The sequence below is a fragment of the Thermobia domestica genome, chromosome 9 (genome assembly GCF_964235325.1).
Source record: "Thermobia domestica chromosome 9, izTheDome1.hap1.1, whole genome shotgun sequence".
In the NCBI taxonomy this organism is placed as follows: Eukaryota; Metazoa; Arthropoda; class Insecta; order Zygentoma; family Lepismatidae; genus Thermobia; species Thermobia domestica.
In genome coordinates this window covers 72,035,560-72,062,488 of record NC_137462.1, presented here as the reverse complement: position 1 = coordinate 72,062,488, position 26,929 = coordinate 72,035,560, and the positions used below count along the sequence as shown (strand labels likewise).

Sequence of the window (26,929 nt, the reverse complement as noted above, 5' to 3'; positions counted from 1 at the left end):
CAGTGTAAAGCAGGATTGAAGCCCATTTTATCCAGTGTATACCTGAGCGTCCAGGGGAATACCCTATAGCCCCCCTTGGATCCGCGCCTATATATATATATATATATATATATATATATATATATATATATATATATATATATATATATATATATATATATATATATATATATATATATATATATATATACAGGCGCAGAACAATGTGCAACGACTCCAGTGGCCTGCTCAATAGCCTTATTTGAAGCCTGAGGAGCATCTGTGGGATGAATTGGAGCGGCGTTTAAGGTCCAGACCAAAACGTAAAAAATCACCTGCCGCACTTGGTACCGCCTTGCAGGATGAGTGGGCTGCCATCTCACCTGATACCTATCAGCAACTGGAAAGCATTCCTCGGAGATTACATGCTGTGATCCAAGCCAAAGGGGGCCCTACCCGATAGTAGATACATCATGATTTGCTTCATTCCGAAAGTTGTGGAGTGATCGGTGACTTTTTGGTAGGTAGCATCTTGCCTTGCCGTAGTATCAACCACTTTGAAAAAAGAAATTACAACCTCAGCCTCGATCTGTTTTCATCTGTCTTTTCCCTCGTAGTGATATCAGAAGTTCGATTTATTTGCTGCATTTGGTGACAAATTTTTTTCATCCACTGGTAAAGACTCAATACACAGCGTTGAAAGCAATATCATAGCTGATAGAAGAATACGTGTGCTTTCTCAGCCGCATAAGCATTGGAAATGGCGGACCCTGGCAATAATGACCGTGATTGCACTGGCTTCGAAGTTAACAACAAACGTGTAGAAAAGTTGGTGAAGGTTTGAGAAGTCGCAGGTTTTCGTTTTGCACTTTATATAAGTGTATGTGTGTGGGTGTGTATTCAAGAACTTTTTCTTAGTCTTCAGTGTGTGATCACAAGTTTTGATAGAACACAATAATTGAAAGATCTTGGTTACTATTTTTTTTTTTTTTAAGTAAATCAAAAGCTAGTTATGTGTAAATTTTCTAATATTAGACTAGACTGGAAGCGACGCGAGGAACTTCTTTTTGTGGTACCGACAAAAGAACAAATTTAACACCAGAAAATACTGAAACAATGCTTACGTGTTATTTGCATAATAAACTGTGAACCCGAAAGTTATTATTATATATTAATGTTCTCCGTGTGCGTGTTTTTTTATTCTTTAAATGATACTTTTATTCAATGAGGAGTGTTATTTTTGGTGTTATTTTTTAAAAACTCAAATATTGTTTTAATATAGTCAGAATGAGTTCAGGGTCATGATAATTAATGAGTGAAAATTAAGGTGAAATAAAGGTAACTAATTGTAATTGCCAAGGAAAATAGTGTTCTTACATTGTTGAATTTTTATTCACAGATTTTATCCCGCTTTACGCATATTTTTATAACGAAATTACAAATTTTTATTTACCACAAAATCGTGTCTCTGATTATTACTGCCGATGAAGAAATCAACTTTCAACCTAAGGGGCTCGCAGTCAGCCCAATTCCTTACAGAGACAGAAATGTATCCTCAGAGGGCAAATCAAAGGTATGAAGAAAACACTACACAAAACTTTTTATGATTCTTTACAGAATCTGTAACAAAACTGTAGCTACTTTTACAAAGAATATAAAAGCCTATACCGACAAATATCATGATACACAAATCCAAGATTACGAAGGCTCAATGTTAATATACATTTTTTTTTTAATGCAGAAATGAGTAGCATGTGCTAAATTCAATGTAATTAGGTACAAAAAGAGACAGAGAGAGAGACTAAAAATCTATACGTATTTAATTTTCAGTCATTTTAAAACACAAACATGTTCTGTTTTTAAAGGGGGCAGGGTTGCCCGCTCCTGGCTCCAGGCCTGCTTGTATGAATATATTACATGTAAATGGAACTCAGCAATACAAATATCAAATTAATAGTGTTGTGTCGTTGTGTCTAGACTTGACGCCAGTTGTGTCACGTCTGGCGCTCACAATCAGTGCAAAGGGGTGCTTAAGACGCAAGAATTATGCGTTGTAGTTTTGAAAGCTTGATTAAGACAAAAAAGGATGATGATATCATGTCCTTGCATGCATGTACTTGATGTAGGGTTATCACGATCAACCATTACAAACTCACCCAAGTTTATGGCATTCGTCGCAGAAACAAAATAATCTCACGAACAGCCAACCTATTTAAATTGTTATTACCCATTGTTATTTAAATCTGTTTTATATATAATCCTCTTACTTTCTTCTTGGTCTATTAAAAGAGACTCCCTTTTCCTCTAGGGTGCGAAATTTATTTATCTATACATACCTCTAGGTATTACAAAGATCTATGGCCTCAAGTCCGTCACGTATGAGGGATGACGTCCCTCGCCGAGCACATTATCCAGGGAAGGGGGAATTAGGAAGAAAGTGGCCTTGGACTTGTACTGTACCATCCCAGCATTTCCTGATATAAATTAGGAAAACCTCACTCAGGATGACTGACCTGTAAAAACTGTTACAGTTTTTCGACTGAATGTCCGTATCGGGAATCGAACTCGGGACCGCTCGCACCAAAGACAAGAGCATTAGTGACTATACTACGCGGAGGCACAAGAGCAGTGGTTCTCAAACTTGTTGTTACACGACCCACATTAAATATTGAAAAAGTACTTTGTGGCCCACCTACTTTTATTCAAATACACATTGTCATTCTACGTAATGGTGGTATTTCAATTTTGTAAATCATAATTCTAATTTTTCTATATAAAGGGCGATTCTCAGCGTTACGCACGGGACATTTGTACACAAAAACTGCTTTTTTTTAAAAAATGTATTTTCAAATAAAATAAAAAATACGTCAAAATTAGGGGGAAAGTATTAGTGTATAGTTAAATAAAAAGAAACACTCAAAACAATTGCAAATTTGAGTTATAAGCCAAAATTAAGCGTTACGCACGGGACTCAGACAAAAAGCTCATTTGACAACCTCAATTTCATTGGACATTCTCTGCGATTTATGGCAGCTTTTTCATTTTATATGCTATCACTTATGTCCTACATTCATTCTCCTTATTGTGCATTATATTTTTAAATTGGAAAATAGAATCTAATTATCTTTACATTATGTTTTCTTTTTCGACTCACCGTTACGCACGGGACAGAAAAGTAACCATGCAATTGTTTGGTTGTTCTAAGACTGTTATTATGCAATATTCTTACTAAAGAGACTAATATTTTAAGATAAACATTTGGACATTAACAAGCATAAAAAATTTACATACATAATTTAATTTAAATGAATTAAATTACATTCCAAAGTATCAAAGTCGAACTTTGCTAGGCAACTTGCTTAGTGTTATTACCATATCTTTGGAGTATTTGTCTGAGCTGATTGGTGGCGTTCAAACTACATAATATTGTACAAATGTTGAGCTGCTCCATCCTCTGTGCTACCTACCAAACGTTGAGTCGTTTGAATGCTGCCATTGTCATGTGAAATGCGGGAAAGGGTATTGAAGGGAAACAGTTGGTTTTTGGTTATTTGGTATGATTGATTGGTACTTAACAGTGAAGATTTGCTTTAGTGTGAGTTTTTAAGGTAAGTAATATGGATTCACAAGCAAGTAACTCTTTTACAAGTAATATTATCAGTGATGAACTGAATCGATCAACAAAAGCAATGAGTGGTGCTGAAAGGGCTAGAAAATATAGACTTAAACATAGGAACAAGGTGAGACTGAAAAATAAAGTGAGAATGCAGCATTATAGGCAAGTTAAAAGATTAACTCTTTTCCTCTCACGTCCCTTTTGCGAAACTCATTCCGCATTGTTTCGTTGTTGACCATTTAGAAGAGGAAAGCACTCTAAAATGTGAAGAAGAACAAGTTAATTCAAGTTAGATTGGTTCAAAGAAAACGAAAAGAGTGCCAGTGTACAGAATGATATATTCATCAAGTGATGTGAGCGACATTCAGAATACAACTTTGAAGACGATGTTCATAATGATATTCCAACCTTCCAACTTCGAGCTCAGAATGGGCAATATTAGAGCAGGTGTATTTCTCCTAGTGATATTTGATTGTGGTTCTTCCAGAAATAGGATTAAATATCGGTATGTATGTGTGTTTGAAAGTGATGTAGAAGAAGATGGGGACATTAGAGTAACAAATCTGAAATGCATGGACAACAGTTGTACAAAGTTTTGTTTTGATGAAAAGAACAGATATTATGTCTTATTTGATCAAGTTTTAATTATACTTCCAGAATTTAATTTGCTGATAAAGGGTGAAAGAATGTACTATAAATTTCCAGAATCAATAGACGTTTTTGAAAGGAACTAAAGAGTTTTGAGGTTAATCTATTTGTCCCCTAAAAGACGGTAAAACCAACGTAGATACCTACCTTTCTAATAACAAGAAAAAGTGTGATTTATCATAATAACTTGTTTCTAAGCCTCATGGTAAATGACTTTATGTAACTTAACGTAGGCAGTTTTGATAGTTTAGTTATGCTTGGTTTAGTTTCTGTCACCAAATTAAGTTTTTTTTTGAGTTAATATAAAAGTTTATTCTTCATTGTTTAACCTCAATAACAATAAACACGCGTTGAAATCTTAATAACTTGATTTTATTCACTTTCTGCCATAAATCTGCAAATGTCCCGTGCGTAACATTACGCACGGGACAACATTTCTATGCCTCATGAAATAAATAAGGAGGATAATAAAAAACATTAATAAGTACCACTTACAGGCTAATAATAATAATAATTCTGCTTTGGGGCAAAAGTTTCAATACTTCTACAATTACAAAGGAAACACGAAAAGTACATGTTTCCGTTACGCACGGGACAGCAAAACATGGCATGCTAAAACTACGATTTTTGCCTACCAGAACCAAACATTAATTAAAATAAAATTGTCAAATTTTGGCCAAAGGTCCACTTCATATTTTTTTCTATTGTTCATAAAATTACAGATTTAGAATTTAGTTTGAAAATTATTTGAAAATTGGGATATGTGAACAGCACTGAGCATGATGTAGAACAGATAAAGTTTATGTGGTCAAAATCTTGAAAATATATTTTACGAAAAGATTTTAAATGTCTCAGTATATAGTTACACTATTTCTTAATAGAAAAACATAAACATCATAGTTTTAAATTAATTTTGAAAATTTACTGACAATGGACCACTTGCCAGAGAATCGCCCTAAAGGTAACAGAGAGCTCACACTATTCTCAACGCAATGCCCTACTCCGTGACAGATTTTGACTCATCCACTCTCTTTCCATCCTAACCCAGCATCTCTACTGACTGCACAACAGGGCAGGGCTCTGAATAACCACTTACTCTTCACCTCATTAACAAAATTTTCACTTCCTGAATGGTACTTATAACGTAAGTTTCTGCATCAAAATAAAATTTTCACAATTAAAAGGAAAAACTTCTCGCGACCTATAAAAGAAATAGCCCGCGACCCACACTTTGAGAAACATTGCACTAGAGTGCGAAATCATTACAGTCGAAATGCGGGGTAGCGGGAAACGGAGAAACAATAACAAAAAAAAAAAATCGCGTTAGAATGTTTCCACATAATAGAGTTCAAATGTTTGAACATATTGTATGTAATAATTTAATTATCTGCAACTGTGATTTGTAACTATGTACAGTACAGACATCCCAGTATATTCCCTACACAATATAAAGGGCGCTGTTAGATGGATCAGACTTCAGCGTCCATGTCAGCAGCGAAGCTACCCCTGTATATAAAACGTGGACCTTCAGCTTAACGTAGAATCCAAATGAGCTCCGATCGGGAATCGAACCCGGATCTATACAGGCAGAAGACAATTACGAGTAAGACTTCCTAGCATATCTAGGGGAAAATGAGAGGGGGTGACAAAAATAATCGAAAAAAGCCGATATCAGTGTCGAATTCATAGTTTTCGGGATCACTGAGATCAATAATGACTCCCAATCCCATTTAAGACCAAGTTCAGCCCCATTAGCAACTCTGAAGGGGGAAATGGTGACATGTGAAAACAATCGAAAACGACCGATATAGTGTTGAATCCACAATTTTCGGAGTTCCTAAATTGATTGGTGACAGTTTCAAGTTCAGCCCCAGTGGAAATAAGATTCTAACACACCTAAAAGGGAGTGAAAAGTAGGGAATGTGTGAAATTTTTTAAAAAAATGGCATGTATTAGTGTCGAATTCATAGTTTTTGGGATCCCTGGCACGAATAGTGTCAATCCTATGCCGCTTAAGTCCGTATTTATCCCCGATTAGCTTCCCTAGTGGAGTAGAGTGAAATGTAAAAATAATCGAAAATGACCGATATTAGTGACGAACTCATAGTTTTCGGTGTCGCTGTGATGAATATTTCCAACCCAGATAGCGCTAAAGTCAAAGTTCAGTCTCCATTGGCATGGAGGGTTAGAGGGGATGAAAAATAAAATGTCTCAAATGACCCGGATTAGTATCGAATATGTAATTTTCGAAGTTGCTTAGCTGTTGAGTGACAATCCGGATAACATTTAAGCCCAAGTGTAGGCAAGAATTGGTATGTCAACTGGATTAAGAATTAATAGGGGCAACGCATATATTTATTCACAAAGTATCGAACGTAGGGATTTATTTAAGTTGGAGATGCAAAAACCAGTATGTATAAGCTTTTAAGTCAAAATAACGGAATTTGTATTTCAGTATTTTCGAAAATTTTGCTCCTAAAAGGAAAAAAGAGGTCATTTCTATAATTCCGAATTTCCCTTTCTTTATTCAGAAAGTGTCGAATGTGAGGATTTCCTTAAGAGTCTGACACACTAAAAATAATACGAAATTTACCATTTTTCTTTTGCTTGTTTATTCATAAGTCAAAGGAGATAATGAAATGCAACTTACCACAACGAGATAATCAAATGCAACTTACCACAACAATCATAGATAATGTTACTCTACAACAGAAAATATGAACCTGAAGAATGTTCAGTGTTGCCATCCATAGAAATTATAGTGTATCCACAGTAACATTTCCGTCAAAATCTAAGTTAAGACAGCGACTAGAGGAACAAACTCAACTGCATTTGATTAAGTATCATGTTGTTTTGGTATCCCGTGACCTACTTTTTAAATAACATTATTATTTAATTTTAATAACCATATGCTAAAATTATTTTGTTCATTACAGAGTAAATACAGCTATTATTTAAAAAGTATTTCACAGGATTGCAAGACAACATGATACGTAATCAAATGCAGTTGAGTTCGTTTCTCTAGTCGCTGCCTTAACTTAGATTTTGGGGGAAATGTTATTCTGGCAACACTGTAATTTCTATGAATGGCAACAGTGAAAAGTCTTCAGGTTCATAGACACTCATACATATTAACTGGTTCAGTTTAATGAGATTTATCACTTGGTGTAGGAAATGTTCTATTTTTGGTCACTGTCCCTCGATGTACGCTGACAGTAGTATTTATTAAAAGTTGCTCGATTTTTGAAACTATTTTATTTAGCTGAAAAAGTTTTGATATAAAATTTTTGGAACAGTAAATATTTTTAACTGCAATTAACAAGTGAAATTAACTGTTTACAAATAAACTATTATGTTGCAAATACGGGTCAATATATATATATATATATATATATATATATATATATATATATATATATATATATATATATATATATATATATATATATATATATATATATATATATATATATATATATAAATCACTAACATACATATTAAACGATAAACAATACATCAACGTTCAATAAAGGAAAAAAATAAAGTTTCCATACTTTACAAATATGCTAAAAGAGTCTTTCAGATTTTATACTAACAAAATGCCTTGCTTCTTGAAAAGAACAAAATGTCTTGCTTGTTGAAAAGGTTAATATAAAGGTAGTTCAGTTACCAATAGATGCTAGAACGTTTTTTCTTGTCTTTCCTATGTATTTTTAACAGAGTAAAAATATTATATATTAAATGCAATGAAATTCAAGAGGTGGACGTGGAAACTTTAGTCAAAGACAAATTGAATAAGTAAATGAAGAGTTACGTAAACTTTTCAGTTATTTTCATTCATCTTTTTGTTGAGACCACTTGGTTTTTACATCTCAGCTACATCTTCCCAATTTCAAACTCTTTTCATGAACAGAATATATAAAATGTCCTGGAAGAAAACTGCGTCACATTATTCTAAGCAAAAATGTTCTTATTAAACTTACCGTATGTTCTATACTCAACGGTTTGAGAGATAGAAGTTGCTAACCATTTTTGATTTTATGTTGAATGAACATATTTATAGGTCACTCTGTAGTTATTCTACAGAGTTGAGACATAGCTCATTTGAACGGTGATGGAATCTCCCATTTCAACGATATGCAGCACATGGCAATGGTGTCTTTGGAAGGAATGTTATCGATGGAAGGCGCTTCTCAAAAATTATCGTTATGGATGTGTGGCGTTCCTAAAAAATTTCCATTTTGAATATTATTTAAGAGGATTGTATGACAACTCTGTCGCCAAGGATTTCTTTCAATAATTTTTCTTCCAAAGAAACCATCGTCATATGCTGCATACCGTCGGAAATACCATTCCATTACCATTCAAATGCACCATGTCTCACCTATGTAGAATAACTACAAGATGAACCAATAAACACTTTCATTCAACATAACGTCAACATAACAACCTGTACCTGTCAGATCGTTAAGATCCACCTCTTGAATATGATTAAAATATTACGAATATGAAGTTTTACTCCATTAAAAATACGTTGGGAAGACAGAAAAAAACACACTGCTTCTATTTTATAGACTAGAGGCGCACCATTACACTTAACTTACAAAACTAAGATTTTATCTTAATATTTTTTTAAAATAATAAAAGACGGGAACTTTTCACATTTAGAGCTTATTGATTTTTATACGTTGTTATTTGAACGTCTTTTTCCTTTTTAAAAAAGAAAAAAAAATACCGCACAGTCAGAGGCTAGAGTGCACGGCCCTTTTAAATCTCTCTTACTGCTAAATACTGGTCTAGAATACCGACGCATTAAGTGTTTCTATATGGTTATGGTTTAGAGTAGCACGACTAAACAGTTCACATGTATATGATTATAAAATGGCATCTACACCACGTAGAAAAACTGTAGAGCCGCCACTGATTATACAGTATATATTAATTGAACATTACTGTAGAGAAGCACCTATTACAAATGGACATAAGCATGTTTTCTCAAGATTATTTTCCTTCTAATAACGAGAGTATTCACAACAATTCACTGGAATTCAAGAGTTAGTTATTGAATATTTGTCCAAAGACAAATTGAATCAACAATTAAAGACTAAACCATTGTTTCGTAAAAAAAAAAAAAAAGTATTAGACTCATTAATAATAATAAGCGGAAAGAAACACGACAATTCTCTGTCTGCTCTTGATTCAACTTATCTTCTTTAGGGCCACATTTAACATTTGAATGTAATCAATAGGCTACTGTCAAGCCTTAAGAGCGAACTGGCAAATATACCTTTGGTTCCTTCAATCACATTGACTTTTATTTCAGTTTGCAATTTTAAATGTATACATTAAAAAAAAAAAAAAAAACTTTTGTAATACAAAATACAGTCAAGTATATCAAACACTACCTGTCTTTTAGCAACTCCATACATTGAATAAAGATATGAATTCCTTCAGTATTGTTGAAATTATTCGACTTTTTCTACAGTAATTCGAATAATCGTTTTCGATATTAGATTAATGATTCCTTATTTGAATAAAATGATCAATCAATTATTCGTTATCCGGATAATTGTTTAAAAAAATACTCGTTATCCTAAGAATTATTCAGACAATTATTATTATGATAACGAATTTTATTGAGATATTGTCCTAAATTCTTTATCCTTTTTAAAGTTTTTTTTGGTAAGCTTATCTATGGTTGCTTTTGAAAAAAAAAAGAAAAAAGAAAAACGTTCATATATTTTCCATTAAGGTAAGTGTAAAGCCTCAAGTGTCACCAACAGATGGCAGCACATGCCCTCTGTATTTCTCATGTATTTTGTATGGAGCGATAGTTTTTGAAATAATGCAATCAAATTCAAGAGATGGAAATTCACACTTTGTCCAAAGACAAAATAATCAGAGAATAATTCGAGTAGTTTTTGATATTCTGTTTCTTTTATTGTTGAGAGGGATTCGATATTGGGAACATGTTTCTGAAGAGTAACATTAAGTACTTTTAACAATGAAAGAAGCAAAATAAAAAAGTACGGACTATTCTCTGATTACACGCCCCCCCCCACACACACACACACATACACACAAATAAAAGTTATTTGCGCCGGACTCCGGGGTATGTATTCGATGTATTTTGTTATACATGATACAAATTTCAAAATTCGATCGTGTCATTTTTTTTTTTCGTTATGGTCAAGAAAGTTGAGATATTTTGGAAAGGGAGGATACACCTAACACAGGAATACAAAAAAAGTTCTGTACAGCTCAGGGTATGGATTCGATGTATTTTGTTACCCAAAATAAAACTTTCGTAACCTTAGGCCGATTGAGCGTATCATTTTTTTTTTTATGGGTGAAAAATTTGAGCGATTTTGGGCAGGGAGGACACTCGTTTTTCGCCCATAAAACAAAATGGACACGGTCAATCGTCCTAGGGTTTCGAAATTTGGATTCCGTGTAACAAAATACATTGAATCCATGCCCTGGGCTCCGGTACACAAAACGTTTATTTGTGTGTGTGTCTGTGGGTGTGTGTGGCTGTGTTATTGATTCAATTTGTCTCTGGAATAGTTTGAATTTCATTAAATTATTTTGAATATTGTCACTCCATACAAAATACATTGGAAATATAAGAAATACGTGCTGCCATCTATTGTTTTTACTAGCGCTCCTTTAAAATCACCATAAAAAGAAAAACGGATCTACTTCCCCTTATTAAGCAAAGGAATCATTGTTTTAAAAAAAATGGCTTTAAAGTACGGCCCCAATGTGACTAGATAGAAGTTAGTTAACTAGACATACACACATTTACATACGTCTTCAGACGAATTTGTTGTGCTACTTTCTGGTTAAGCATCTTGTTCTCTACTTATTAAAAGGTTGTGTGACTTCTCCACAGAACTGGAAGTGGTATTTCCACTGCATCACCTATAATAAATAAACAAATATTAATGCTACTACTAATAACTTCATTTTCAGTGCTGCGAACTGCTCGTAGCCAAAAATACATTTTGAAAAATATCACCAAATCATTATCATTTACAATAGATTAGAAAATGCATTCTAATATATAACGAAATATACGATAATTTATCAACTAAGCGTGTTAAAGTCGTTGTCAAAGGTTAAACTATTCAAATGTACAAAGGGAGCCGTGGTGGGTCAGTGGTAGAGCACTCAGCTCTGGTGCATGGGGTCTTTGGTTCGATCTCAGGTCGCGCCAAGTGCTAGGGTTGCCAACTCTGAAAAATAAAAAACCGGCACCCCTGAAAATTCCCTATGATATAGGTCTACGTATGAATTATCTCTGTTCGCACACATCCATGGGAAGGAAATGTACTATCGTGAACAAAAGTGCATTAGCACTTGTATTCTGCGTATTCTTAGTAAATTCACTAATAAGCTTAATAGATACATTGTGAGAAACTGAAATCGGCATTGATCATTTTATTGTATTTACCAGTAACTGCCACTTCTTTAAAATGATCGAAACAGACTAACAAAAGTATATTAATCTTTACGTGACAATTTTGGATTTGGAAAATGAAATTTATTCTTTAAACTTGTACTTCAACTACAGGAAATTGCTTTAAGAAGTCGTTTTTCACTCTCAATAAATATATAAAATTCCTTACAAGTAGATTTTAAATTTTCCCTGTTATAGTTGCTGTCATCTCTAAAATTATCTAAAATGATGAACAAAATATATTAATCGTTGATAGATGGTGAAAGGTGACAGTTTTGGATTTACAGAATAAAAGTTACTTTTTAAATCTATACTTCGACCTAGATGAAACTGCTTTGAACTAGATACTAATTTGAAAAAAAAAAAAACGGTCATAAAGGAGCTGGTAAGACGTTTGTACCGGTCACCGGCTTTCATCAAAATAACAGCAATATTTCCGGTCAGGCCGGTGAAAAACGGCGAGTTGGCAACCCTACCAAGTGAGCTTTGTGGTGGACATCATGTGCGTGGGTTAATTCGGGGTTCTCCCGTTTCCTCCCACTTTCTTCATTCCGCTATTTCACCTATTTCTCATCATTACCGTCTCCTTTAACCTAGCCGGCATATACATGGGACGTAAAACTTAAAGATTTCATTTTCATTTTATTTAAATTTACAATGTTCAAGCTGATTTTTAAATACAATCAAAAACAATCAATTTCTTAATATATCATGTTCAGAAAGATGAAAATGTTTCACTTAATTTTCATACAAAATAATTAACCACTCTTTTTCTTTATGTACAGTGTATCCCATAAGTCCGTTTACATAGGCCATCTCGGTAACTATTGAAGATATGAAAAATGATAAGAAAGCAATATTGTTGGAAAGTGTGTGTTTTCAATCTAAAATGTTGGAATTTTCGGAATTGAACCAACCGTTTGGGCTCTACACTAGTATATCGCCCAATAGTAAAGAAAAATGCAACTTGCCACATCTTTGTTGGACAACAATGAAGGAAAGAATGTGTAGTTTGAAATATCTTGGACCAAGGAAAGTAGAAGGAACGGCTACAATGAAGGATATGAAGAAGGATCACACACGATGTCAATTCAAGGCAGTGGCGTCACCATCAGAAGGGAGCAGGGAGAAAGAAGAAACTGAATTGAATTTGTTCACGGCAAACTTGTATTAATTGCTTAGTGATGTTAACGAGATGAGACAAGCAGGTAATTTAATAAAATTAGAAAAGACCTAAGTGCCAAAATTCAAAAATCAGAGAAAAGTCCATAAATATGAGTTATCGTAATACAATTAAACAGGTACTGCAACCATGTGAGTGCTTTAAAACAGAAGCAATAACTTTTAAGCTATAAACTCTTTACAAACGTATCCTAGTTGGTACTAAGACAACTTTGAACGAAACAATTCTATTTAATGCGGCACTTAGATCCTGTCCCATTATTCAATTGTTGTCTCGTCCAGAAACAGAAGCGCCTATATCGACATGTTTCCAGAGAAGGTAAAACGAGACAGACTTGTACTCAGCTGGTGGTGTAGGGATAGCGTGCCTGCCTGCCACACGGCATTTGGGTAGGTCGAACGTGGGCACGCAACCTGCACCAACGGGCCATCCAGACTGAGATTTTTCCGGACTTCCTCAGTCTGCTGTGATGGTCCCTTCTCTCAGACCAGGGCCACATCCTTCTGCAGTCCTACACTCACCTACAGGGCCGACGTGGTTTTGGAGTGAAGGCCCAATCCCTCCTTGTGTCACTTCCTTGAACAAACAAATAAATAACTAGTTTTTCAGCTAGTGAACATCATTATTCATGCGCAGGTCTCGTCTCGTCTTGTAAATTTGTTGCCTTTTTTCATATCGTTGAATGATTATCTAGTCTCGTGTCTCAGAAAAGTATGAGTTTTGAAACCATATGAGACACGAGAATATTCTGGTCTCGTGAGCAATACTGCTTATGTCATTGGAAAGGGATTAAAAATGTAAAGCCAGCCATTTGAGATGTACCATCCCAGCATTCCTGTGATGGGCGACAATGGCATATCATCCTCGTTCCTTTGACAAATGAACGACATCAAGAGAATGCAAGTCATGCAACGGGTACCAGTGCTCGTCATCTATCTACTTGCTGAATAAATGAAAGAACATAAAAACCGTCCTGGTCCAGGAAAAATTGTTATGCAATTTAATAGGAGGCTGAATTCACTTCAGTGTCGCCAGACACGAGAGCGAAAATGAACCAATGTCCTGACTGAGGTTTGAACTATAACCGCCTGAACAGCCTGAATCGTAGTCAGACATGTTACCGACTGAGTTACGGCGAACTGTATAGATACTGGGAAATAGTCGAAATGAACTAGATGAATACGAGAAAAGGAAATGCCTGAATTGGGACACAGTAACTGTTCGAATGTGCGTTATTTGATGGGATATTCCGTTGAAGGCAGGCAGAAATAGGAGGGGAGGAAACCGTCAAGTAGAGATGCAAAAAAGCCGGCTTTTTTGAATCGATGTTTTTTTTCACATAAAAAGCCGGCTTTTTTAGGAAAAAAACGAGAATTTTGGAAATTTTGGCTTTTTTCAACTTCATGATTTTTCTATCTAAATAGCTTTCTTATAGTATATTCTATAGTTAGATAAAAATTCCATGACCTGAATGTGATATTTCGCTCTGAAATTCACCATCAAGATGGATGGAGCACATGTTTTACGAATTAAAGCTAACATGAAGAATGTAGTATTTGAGGGTAATTTTAGAGGCTATTTAACTTTATTTTAACTTTTGAGTTATCGACATCTTTTTTCTTCTCTAGTTTGTCATCCGTGTTTCATTTCTAAGAGCTTTTAGTACTCTAGCTTCTAGCGCAAAAGTTAAACTTGCCCGTTTTTCTATTTATCCGTCAAAGCGTACGTTTTTCAATATATCCGTCAAACCGTACTTCCACATTTCTGTTATACTGTAGCTGTGAAGTGATTTAGCAATAATTTTCCGGACACAACCTTGAATACCAATTTATACAAATAATCAGTAGCGGATTTAGAAAAGTACTTTAGGAGGGTTTTTTTCTGATTGTTTCGTTTCCTAAAAAGTCCTAATTTTATTTGGGAAGTGCTTGAAGTTTATGAGTAGATACAGGCATAACTAATATTTCGTTTCGTTTATATGTTTAGCAATAATCTTCCGGATACAACTTTAAAAATCATTTTATACTGAGAATCAGTGGCGGATTTAGAAAAGTATTTTGGGAAGGATTTCTTACTAATGTTTAGTTTTTTAAAACATTCGTAATTTTTATTTGACGGGAGCTTAAAGTTTATAAGTAAAGGCATAAATAATAGATATTTCGTTTGTTGCAGACATTCCGTAACTTTGGGGAACGGGCTTCAGTCCGAAAGACCGCCCCCCTAACTTTCGCAAAACCGTCACTGCTGGTAATTAGTAATAATAACGATTTAAAAACAATAAAAAAGGAAGTCGCCCAACTCACAGTACACGCACTATTTCTACATTCACAGATGGAATGAAGAAAAGCTTTGTCAGAATGGTCGAATACTGGTTGAATCCCGGACTTCCCGATAGAAGCGCAAAAGCTAATCACTCAGTCATTGTTGTGCAGTTTTATTTAGCTTAACTTAAATATATTCCGTAGTCTTTTTTTTTTGGGGGGGGGGAGTTCGTAATGATATGTTAAATCCCTATTGTTAAAAATTCAGAAAACTTGAGGATTGGGTAAACTGTGATGGTGGTTATATAAAACTTAACTGTAGAATTTCAAGAATATACAGAACCAAAAGCTCTAGATGTGCAGCCTTTAAGTGTATCATATAAATCTAAGTATTTCTCTTATGTTTTATTTTAATTTTATTTTGTTTCAAAAAGAGGGTATGGAATATTTTGAAGTAAAAATACTACATACTATTTTGCTAGTTATTTGTGTATTCTTTACAAAGAAGTGTTTACTTTTAGGGTTGGCTGATTTACACCAACTTTTTTTTTTTTTTTTTTTTAATAACTGGATTAAACCACAAAAATAAAAAGAATGAAAAATGCTAATCGTGTGAACTTCATGGTAACGTTTCCAGATATCAAACCACCTGCAATAGTTTTATTTCCCTTTCACCTTTTAATCAAGGTGTCCCATGTTCAATTCTCGGTCGAACCACAATCCTTCTTTCATGCGTAACCCAAGTAGCGGTTCGGATGTCAGTTTAAGCGAAAGTCTTCTCCTTGATAACCTCGGTATTTCGTAAGGATGTTAAGCCTAAATATACGAAACAAACCAAATTGTATATTTCTGCATGCCTAAATGCGTGTTGTTTTATAAAGAAGCCAATATTGCTTAAATATATTGATAGAAATTGGCAAAATTTATCGATTGCCTACGTAGCTTCCAACATTAGCTTGGATTGGACTTTTAATGATATCTGCGTACCGGTACTAAATTTGTAATTTAATACCTCAGTTTTAGCGTACTGATTATGGTACGTTGACCTTTAAATTTTACATGCAAAGCAATAACAGGATTTTCCCGTTATTGTCTTACATTTCAAGTAATGACGGGATTTTCCCAATGGCTAGGGCGGGAGATTCTCAACTTAAGAAATTTACTGACCGCCGGGAGTTCTTCCGGCATAACCCCACTGTTGCATAATATCAAGGCGAAACAAACTTAGGCTATTTCTGTGAATATGTAATATAAATACATAAAGCAAAAAATCTAAGTCGAAAAAGCCTGGTTTAAACATCCCCCAAAAAACGGGTTTTTGGCATATTCAAAAACAACCACGGTTCTTGCCAACTCTGCTTACTTTTGTATATAGTAGGTTAAAAATTCTTATTATATACATTGGTTAATCCTGTGGAATTCATAATGTAAATATGTTGAAGAAAAATTGTTTGAAATATTTTTTCGAAATTCATAGTTTATTTTCGATGTTTTATATTATTATCAGCATCTCAACCACTAATTAAATGATTTTTTGTGTTATAGAGAAGCGATACAAAGTCTGTTTTATCAATTTAAAGCAGTATTTTGAAAAAAGCCCAAAATTTCCGAAGCTAAAAAGCAAAGCAGAAAAAACCGAGTTTTTTTTCCCAAAAAAGCCGGGGTTTTTTCCGAGCCCTTGCATCTCTACCGTCAAGTATTGCAGAAAGCGCCGGTGAGCGATTTTCTTAAGTGAGCATAGTGCCATGATACGCCTGTTTTGTCCGAGTGGCAGTGTCTCACGTAGCCACACGAGCAACACGCCATTCGTCTTTCACTTCCCTTTAGTTCTGTTTGTGCTCTTGTGTGTTGAATTGTGTGTTGCATTCAACTGGTGTGTTGCATTCGAGTGGTGTGTTGAATTGGTGTTCGCACGTCTCCGTGTGTATGAAGAATAGTGACTATGTTTTCACTTGCAAACAAAGGACAAATGGTTCTTTTTCATGCATCCGGTTTGAATCTACGGAACAGCTTCACGCATCCGTGCGGGTGCGGAACAGTTTCATCACCGCCATCCAGAGCTCTCATTGCAATCGCATGCAATGATTGGCAAGTTATTGACACGCTTCAAGGAGACAGGCAGCGTCTTGGACCAACCTCGCTTTGGTAGACCCCGATCCGTAACCGACGATAACATACGCCATACACGCTGACATTCTGGCTAAAGTTACGTGCAGTTCAATGCGGTCAATACGAAAGGTGGCCCAAGAGAGTAATACGAGCTTAATGTTTGTCCAAAGAATTCTGCACAAGCATAATTTTCATCCCTTAAGGGCATTTTATGCAGGAGTTGCATGGGGATGATGCCGACCACAACGTGAATTCTGTGGATGGTTTATACGCACACTGTCTCGCGGCTAACAAGAACAACACAACCTCGCAACTAACATAATGTGTTCCGACGTTTCATCTTAATGGAACTGTTAACAAACATAACTACGTGTATTGGGCAGACAGCAATCCTCATGTTACCGAAATTGACCCTCGTATAAATGTATGGTATGCAATTCATGGTAATATTTTGGTGGAGCCTGTGTTCCTAGATGGCAGTTTGACAGGTGAAACCTATAAATAATCTGTTACAAGTAATATTGGAACCTTAGTTGGACAACTTCCTCTCGCAAAACGCCAACACTTTTACTCCCAACACGATGGTGCGTCACCACACTTCATTGTCAATATTCGACAATGGTTGGATGCAGCAGTTCGTGGACATTGGATCGGGCGTCGAGGACTGGTGGAATGGCCAATGAGATCGCCTGATTTATTTTTCCTGTAGGGCCACTTAAAATCCGTTGTTTACAGGGATAGTCCGCGTACAATTTCTGCTCTACTACATAATATTCGCGAGGCCTCGCTGCTGTTACCACTGAGACTCTGCAACGGATAAGGATCAGTTTGCGACATCTTGCGGCAATTTGTGCGCAACAAGATGTACATAAGTTCGATCATCTTCTATGCTGAGCACACCTGCAGCAAGGTTTTTACCTGTTTCAGGATGTTGAAGTGAATGAGTAAGGTTCGGTGCGGTATCCCTTGTGTGAGTGTAGCAGCCCTTTTTTCCTGATATCATTCATTTTTCAAAGAAACATGGGTGGCATGTCACTTTAATATAAAAATTTTAATTCGATGTTATGTATAATGTAGGCCTATATTTAGTACCTAGTGTTTCCAAAAGAAATAACAGATTTCAAGGTTTCCTCCCCCCATACTTTTTGTAAAAGGTAGAAACACATTGCACACATTGCTAGATACAGGAAAGTTTAAAGTGTAGTGTATGGTCAGTTAATTTGCATTAATTCAACATGCGCACCCATTGTAGCGCGGTAAACTTTAACACGGCAGTCCATTTCTTGCCACTAACTGATCTATAGTTATTGAATTCATGGTTTCCACAATGAGACTTCACAAATCCTGAAGATTACCAAGTAACATATAGGACTACTCTTTCTTTAATGCACCTTATAAATGAAAATCGCAGGGAGTTAGGTCTGGAAACCTCAGAGGCCATAGACGATGAATATATTATTATAGACAACAACAGCGCTCTGTGGTGTGTGCGTGTTAAACTTAAACCTCCCTGTATTTTGTGATGTGCTGAATGTGTTTCTGTCCTATATAGTTTGTATGATAAAAAAAAAAATACTGAACTCTGCTCTTTCTTTAATACATGGTGTTGCATATTGTAATGAAACTCACCTGGCAGTTTGAGCTACAGTACCAAGATCTTTTGCATCCTGCACAGGAGAATCTGGCAGGGTCATTGCAGTTCTCACATAATGGTATCAACGTTGTTGATCTTTCGTTCAGTTCTTCCGCTGCTGTTGTTTGTACTGAGTTGTTGAGCTCGGCATGGAGGACGTCAAGTTGCCCATCTGCGGTCCTTAACATTGGTGGCGTTTGGACAGATTGTGAAGAAAGATCTAATTCTGTAACAGATATTTCTGTGAATTTAAATTCAGTAGGTGCTGCATTAACTTCTCTCGTATTAATTTCATTAGATCTTGGTAAGGAGCTGAAGTTATTTTCCTCACTAGAATATACTATTTTTATATTCTCTTCTTCGTTGGCTTGTTCCACAGCAGGATTTGCATCCTTAAAAGGTGTTGTTACGTTATCACTGTTGAACTGAACATTCATCATTTCTAGCTGATTGTTCGAGTCTATACCAGAATATTTACGCATTGAATCTGAGAGTACAGTTCCTAATTTTTTTCCTTTCAAATCGGATATTTTTATAGCTGGTGGCGGACGTCCATGTCGACCTATGGGTAAACTCGTTTTCTGTTGATCTAAACTTTGATCCTTCTGACTTAGTGGTTCCGAATGTGTCTGGTTTTCTGCACTTTCTTTGCTTTTATTCACACACTCCATGACCTCTCGTAGCTTCTCCCTTTTTACCCGGTTGAGATATTCCCATACTTCTTCAGTCTCTTTCTGCAAACACCTCAATTTCTCCTTTGTGTCTTGCTGAACGCGTTCAAGTTCTTTAATTTCTTCATCTTCATCTTCTGAGTCTTCTGCATTAGTTTGTGCATGCAGCTGTACATTTTCTGCACATAAGTCTCCTACACCATGAATCCCACAAATACACAAGACAAAGTTTGTGTGTTGAACACTATTGTTGTCGCTCTGTGGAGTTTGGAACTCCTCTTCCTGTGCGTTGTTTATTGATCGTTGCCATTGGTGGCTTTGAGTTACAGTACTAGCACCTAGAATACAGTAATGGAACTTGTTAAAATTGTATTTATGAAACAAAATATAAAGTTCTTATATTGATTATCTATTTATAGCAGTGGTTCCCAACCTGGGAGCACAAACTACTCACCGTAATATACGGTGAAAATATCAATCAATTGCAATGACTTAAGGTCGGATTTCTACGACATCTCGTATATTTTTATCCTGGCATCTATTTATATGTCTAATTAAATACAAGGACATTTCTGACCCTATTGAAGACGAAAATGCGGTTTTTAATAGGGATGCGCTCGAGTCGAGACATGTCTCGAATCTCGACTCGACTCGACTCGAATTCGAGTCGAGATTCGAGTCGAGACACACTTTGTAAAATTCGAGACGAGTCGAGACAAACGTATTTCTCGACTCGAATTTTCGAGTCGAGACACGAGTCGAGTCGAGACGGCTCTTAAAAATCTCGACTCGACTCGAATGTCTCGAAAATCTTTCTATTATTTTTAATATTATTTTGAAGAAAGTATTCACTCAGAAACAGCCTTGAAACCAATTCCAGCTTTTATTCCTTCAGAAAGGTACAGAACGCATAAAATTAATAGTTAATATTTAAAGATCAAGATTTAATTTTCAGCTCAATTCAGTTAATTAGAACTAATAGTTAATGTCGTTGTATTTGGTTGTACTGCAAATATAATGATAATAATAATAATTGATTATCTAGTTTGTATAAAACTATTATCCGTAGTCTAAATCTAGTTTGTATAAAACTATTGCGATAAAGTGAACTTCATAAATTCTCTGAATGAGCAGTTGGTAGTCTATAGTAATTTAGCTTAGTTATAATTATTGTGTTTTCGTTCCCATGAACACAATAGGGTTACGTAACTTCTGGATTATTCGCTTGCCCAACTATTCTGAGGCTTTAATATGTTGCAGCATATCACGAGCTACGGATAATATATAATGTAACATTTGTTGTACATCACATATTATGATACGAAACTATTTTACATAGTATATCTTATCTAATATAAATAAAATAAAGAGTTTGTTTGTGTGTTTGTCTGTCTGTCTGTGTGCGACCTGGGGACCAGACGAGTGGACCGAGAGTTCCCAAAATTTGGTCACGGGTACCTTAGTCCAGGCCCCAGATAAAGACGAAGCGTTTTTTTTTTAAATTTCGAACCAGGGGGGGGTCTCGGGGGGGACGTTTACTGGGACCGACCTGGGGACCAGACAAGTTGACCGAGAGTTACCAAATTTTGGTCACGGATACCTTGGTCCAGGTCCCAGTCTAAGGCGAAGCGTTTTTGTCAAAATTGGAACCAGGGGGTCTCAGGGGGGCGTTTAGCGAGACATGTAGTAAAAGTAATCCAAATTGATCGACATTAGTGTCAAATCCATAGTTTTCACGGTCGCTGAGATCAATGGTGACACTTCCATCAGCGATGACTTGCAAATTCAGCTACTACTGTATGCGGGCCGGGTGTCAGCGGGTGAGAAATACCGAGACATGTATAAATAGCCCATATTGATTGATACTAGTGTCAAATCCATAGTTTTCGCGGTCACTGAAATGAATGGTGATACTTCCACAGGTGTTGACTTCCAAATACAGCCCCCATGCGAAGAATGGGTATTTTAAGCTAGTATTACAATAAATGGACTGCTTGGATGCCAAGAACTAGTACAGATAAGTACCATTCACTTCTATGAATAGGTGTTTTTTAAAAGGATTTTTTAAACACTAAATTATAAAACAATGAACTACATACAGTAGTTATGCTTTTGGTTCCCAACATAAAAGAAATATGAATTGTTCATGAGATATTGAACTTCAACTTTCACTCCTGGAAAATTTCAATTTTGGAGTTAGGCCACTTGGCATCAAAGCAGTTCACTGTAAGATAAATACATTCCGCACATTAGTAACATAGTTGTTCAGGGGCCTTCGATTTCCATCCTCTCAAATGAAAGCTGAACGATTGCTTGATACATGCTGACTATATAGGAGAAATAGTGTATTAAGTTTTCGAGCTTTGGTGCGTATCCGTATTTACACTCTGATATAACTTTAAGTTCACACTCAAATAGAGCTAATTGTTTAATGCATTTCGAAAGCTTTTGTTTTTATGCAGCTCATTAAGGAAAATCTATTTCATAATCGTAACATTTATGTACTAAGAAACTATGAACGTAAAGTGGACTCGACCTAGCCTCGTGGCCGCTGTGACTCAGTGGCACAGCTCTCACCCTTGGTGTGTGAGGACTCTGATTCTGTGTGTGTGTATGAACTCCGCGGCTAGTGTACGCGTCTTTGCCGTGGAAGACTCGGGTTCAATTCCCGGCGCGAGCTCATGTAGTTAGGATTATACGTTAATCAGTAGGTCTACATTTCATATATCCTCGCTGCTGAAAGAGACGGTAAAGTCAAAATAAACTCAACAATATATATGTGTGTGTGCTTATGTGAATTTCCTCGTGGCTGTATGGTTAACACATACGCCTTGATCGCGGGAGACTCTGGTTCGATTTACGGTGGAAGCTCATGAAGTTGTTACCGGTATCCCACTTTAAACTGTAGATCCATGCCTCATATAACCATACATATAATATATATGCCTATGATACACTTATTTTCCGACTTGGAAGCCATCGAAAATTTCCGGACACAGAGTCCCGTAGACCGAAAATGAGAAACATGGGTACAGAGTAAAACAGCCATAGAAATTTAAGCTTTTTAGCCTAACTTAATCCTTACATATAATGCAACTAGCTTGGCCAAGTTATAATGGAGGAAATGCTATCATTGCAACACTCTGAGAATAGAAAATGTTCGTCAGGTATTACTATTCCCCCCCCCCTCTCCTGCAGAATGAAAACCCTGACTAAAACTCAATATATATATATATATATATATATATATATATAACTATTTTGTGTAATGTAAAACTATTTTGTGAAACATAGTATTCATGTTTCCTTGCAGAGGTCCTTACGAGGGTTCGCTTCCATCTTCCTCTCCCCAAGAACTAAAATAAATTAGAAAATTGCTATCACTTGTTAATCTTGTACAAAGGACGCAATTAAAGTCCCAGTGTAACACCCCTTCACATTTAGATTTTTCCCCTGGAAGAAAACCAGTTATTATTGTTTCTTGATTTCTCAGTCTCACCTACATAAACATACGAATAGAATTACAGGATAGGACATGTTTAGAGTGCTTGCACGTGACATCTAACTATATTTCTCATCAAATGTATCACAGATGAAAATTTCCGTTTGTACTGCCTCTATTTTCTGGTACATATGTTTCATTTATGTTATGTTGCTAAAATTCGTTAGGAAACAAGTACAGACTGCGCCTGTGTGCCTGACAGAACGTAAATGTACTGGATAATTATTTCTTCACTTTCTTCCAGAAAAAAAAGTAACCCATCTCATGTCGGCTAACAAAAGGAGGTAGCGGACCAAAGATAGCCGTTATTTACCTAAGGTCGTTACACAGCAGGGATTTCATTCAGTCAGAGGGAAAAGAAAAAATAATTTAAGGTTTCTACATTTGTTTTGAACTGCAATATACTTCTTCCTTTTATTTTAAGAACCATTTCCTTCCCATTTGTCTGCATCAGAAAAAATGCAAAAAAAATCACTAGAATGTGCCTATTTACCCAAAGTACGTACTAGATCACTAGTTCAATAGTAAAATCACTAAATCTAGTACGAAATCATAAATGTGGCATCCTTGGGTTGGAGCGAAAGCAATGGTTGGAGTAAAAACTAGTCCGTATTTCTACTGCGTTCTGTTGTTGAATTCACAGAAATGTTCAAAAATAAATTCAAGAAGTAAAACACGATCCTACAAAAGACTGTTTACTTGCTCACTGGTTTTAGTATTGCGAACTGAAACTCAAGTACGCAGTCATGTTGAATACTTCTGTCCCTTTCTACTTTACAACTTGAGGTGGGATGAGGGTCCGGATAGATCTAGTGATATACCGCTAAAGGAAGTGCTTCAGTACAGAGTCGGAAGCGGTATGTATACTACTTACAACGTTACCCCCCACATAAAATATAAATTCACCCTTTCTCCCTTCCCTTTTTCGAATACAATGAACCGACTCTTTGGCTGAAGAAAGATGCTAAAAGAAAATTGAAACATCTGTGTCTAAACTTTCTTTGAAGCGCAGTCTTTTGTATTTGTAAGGTTTTGGGAGTGTTTTCGAGATAGCCAAATCTTTTACCATGGACTCCTGCTGCGAACTGACCGTAAGTAAACACCCGATCTCGCTGTGCTCAATTTCTCTCGCACACGTGAAATGGGTTTGTTGTTTCCAAAACAAATAGGAAGTTACCTTGTGCTTTTGCATTTCTGCACGCACAGAGGTACCATTGTTGTTTTAATGATCAGAAGAAATATCAAAAGCATCCGATATATATGATACAAAACAGCTAACAGAGGGAGGCAAAGATAAAAGTAGGCCTATACCAAGTTTTCCGCGTGGTACCATTATGGAGAATAAATATTTGATAAAGTCACGTAGATGCGCTTAAACCTATTCCATCTGTCGTTATAATTTTTCTGGTCTCATCAATTTCTCAGGAGAATACGTACAACATATGTCCAAATTCCATATATACTCTTTCTAAACTAATGAGTAAACTCATTAAGAACACCAACTGATATCAATAAACAGGAAAGAAAACAATACTTTATACTTCTATCATTTGGTACACATCTCTATGAAGCACAGCTTGTTTCTGTTCGAAATAGCTCCTTCGTGTCACAGCTGTGGTTAGTTTAGTTTTGTGTTAGGATGAAAGAGAGAAATGCAACATTTGCTTCGCGGTGAAGTTATATATATTATTAAGATGAGCGGTGATAAGCGAGGTTTAACAAAGAGTGCCTTTCGGATGCACAATTTAACGGGTAGTTGCAGTCCGTGTTGAGAATCGAACCAAAGCTATGTAAGACATGTTAATATTGAGCTCTTTTGTGGTAAAAGTGACCTTCAGAAACACACAGAAGACTTGAAACATCAAGCTAATGTAAAGCAATTGAAAAATAGCCTACCTATCGCTGCATCTTTTCTGTGGCTAGGAACATGCAGTGTGTAGCAACAAGAATCGTGTTAAGGACTTTTTTCAAACATAACATTCCCTTCCACACCATAAAAGACAATATAATGTTTGTTAAAAGAAAGTGCACATAATATTTTAAAATTTTGTTTGTGATCCTATCATGCATAATTATAAATAAAGCCTTTCATACTACGAGAATGAGTTCAACTATACGTCATGGCCCCTCTAAAGCGGGGCCGCGGTGGCTCAGTGGTAGATCGTTCACCTCTGGTGCTTGGGGACCCAGGTTCGATCCCAGCTCGCACCAAGTGAACTTTGTGGTGGACAAACACCGTGTGCAGGGTTTCCTCGGGGTTCTTCCGTTCCTCCCACTTTCTTCATTCCACGATTTCACTAATTTCTCATCACCACCTCTCTCCTTTAGCCTAACCGGCATAAGCGTGGGACGTAAAACTCAAAGATTTCACTTCATTTTTTCCCTCGAAAGCGATATCTTTCAAAATTATTTATTGTTAGATATTGTAAATTTACGGTATCTATTTTAATGGACGGGAAATTTTGCATCTAATCGGATAATTTCATGGCTTCTAACAGGAATTCGCAGTTACGAAATTTGCATCACTGTCTTTTGAAAGGATGCCTAGAAAAAATACTACTAGAAAATAACTGAAAACACAAAATGGATTTGATAGCCAAATTCACGTCATCTTGGTGCGTCATCATTTTTCTTTAAATATTTGTATTTAGTATTAGATTAGAGTTTAGTGTCCCTTTCAGCATCAAGGCTATATGAGACGTGAACTTACAAATTAACGTGGGTTCAGAACCACAGGAGTTCCCATCGGAAATCGAACCTAGGTCTCCCGCACCAAAGACACGTACCAATCATATGGACAAGGGTGTTCGATATTTAGTAATGTGTACATAAAGTTGTGAAACTGCGCTTGTATAATGGAATGCAATTCCTTCTACTGACATAAACCTTCACAATACTTAGCTGGAGAAAGTATCTTTAAAAAGAAAATGTCACTCTTTATGTTTCAGTTCCTGGTTCGACTGAAGGATGGAACAAATTGCAATGAGCGTTTTTGGATCCTACTTTGTGTAGTTGATTCATCATAAACTTGGTATTTGATACGGATATGAACTATTACACTTATTTGGTGTTTATTTCTAAATAATAAGTCCTAATAGAATTTCATAAAGTTGTAATTCTTCTTTAGTTTGTATCACTTTACACAATGACAAATCCAAAAGGTGTGTTGTATCGGTGCAGTACCAGTTTTTCACGTTTTTCAAAATGTTCCAAAACCCAAAGAATAATCTTTAATTTCTGATATTTTAGTCGTCACAAATTACAATTTTATCATGTAGTTAATGTTTATAATTACTGGGCAGTTGGGCGTTTAAACTAATGACATCATAATAAAGTCAAAACCCTAATTTTGAGTTGAATTGATTCTGAGTTTAACGTCCCGTTCAGCAGCGAGGCTATGTGAGACGTGGACCTACTGATTAACGTGGAATCCGAATTACATGAACTCCCACCGGGAATCAAGCCCAGGTTTCCCACGCCAAAGGCAAGTATGCTAACCGTTAGCCACGAAGGAGCTCCACCATAATTTTAGTGGGCGATAAGAAATATCTCGCCAGTGCTTTTACAATAAATAAAATTTTATAAGTATTAAAGAATAGTGGTAAGAGATTTTATAATAGCTCTTTTATTTATGAGATATGAGTATTTAAAAAAAAACAACTAAAGAATAGGTTGGCGGAACCACAAAAGACTCGTAAAATAAACTTTCTTATAAATACATACGGACCTTACTCACCTTTTATAATTGCTATGCTTACGTTCTCCATAAAAACAGAAATTCTCTTTTAGTGATACTTTACACAAGATCATGAAGTGGGTTCAAATTTAATTAAAGGCAAAATACAATACAATAATCCACAAATAT

General features: G+C 35.8%; 2 protein-coding genes across 2 annotated transcripts in view; one reads left to right on the top strand and one right to left on the bottom strand.

Annotated features, from left to right (window-relative positions):
• The window catches only part of LOC145694744 (uncharacterized), a 184,683-nt gene that overhangs the window by 145,414 nt on the left and 12,340 nt on the right, over positions 1-26,929 (top strand). The window lies entirely within an intron of this gene.
• The window catches only part of LOC145694743 (uncharacterized), a 126,928-nt gene continuing 109,771 nt past the window's right edge, over positions 9,773-26,929 (bottom strand). The window contains exons 3-4 of the mRNA XM_081771350.1: positions 18,888-19,900; positions 9,773-11,167 (exon numbers count right to left, since the gene is read on the bottom strand). Coding sequence (XP_081627476.1) covers positions 11,105-11,167; positions 18,888-19,900 — 1,076 coding nt within the window. The 3' untranslated portion in view covers positions 9,773-11,104. The remainder of the gene's footprint in view (positions 11,168-18,887; positions 19,901-26,929) is intronic.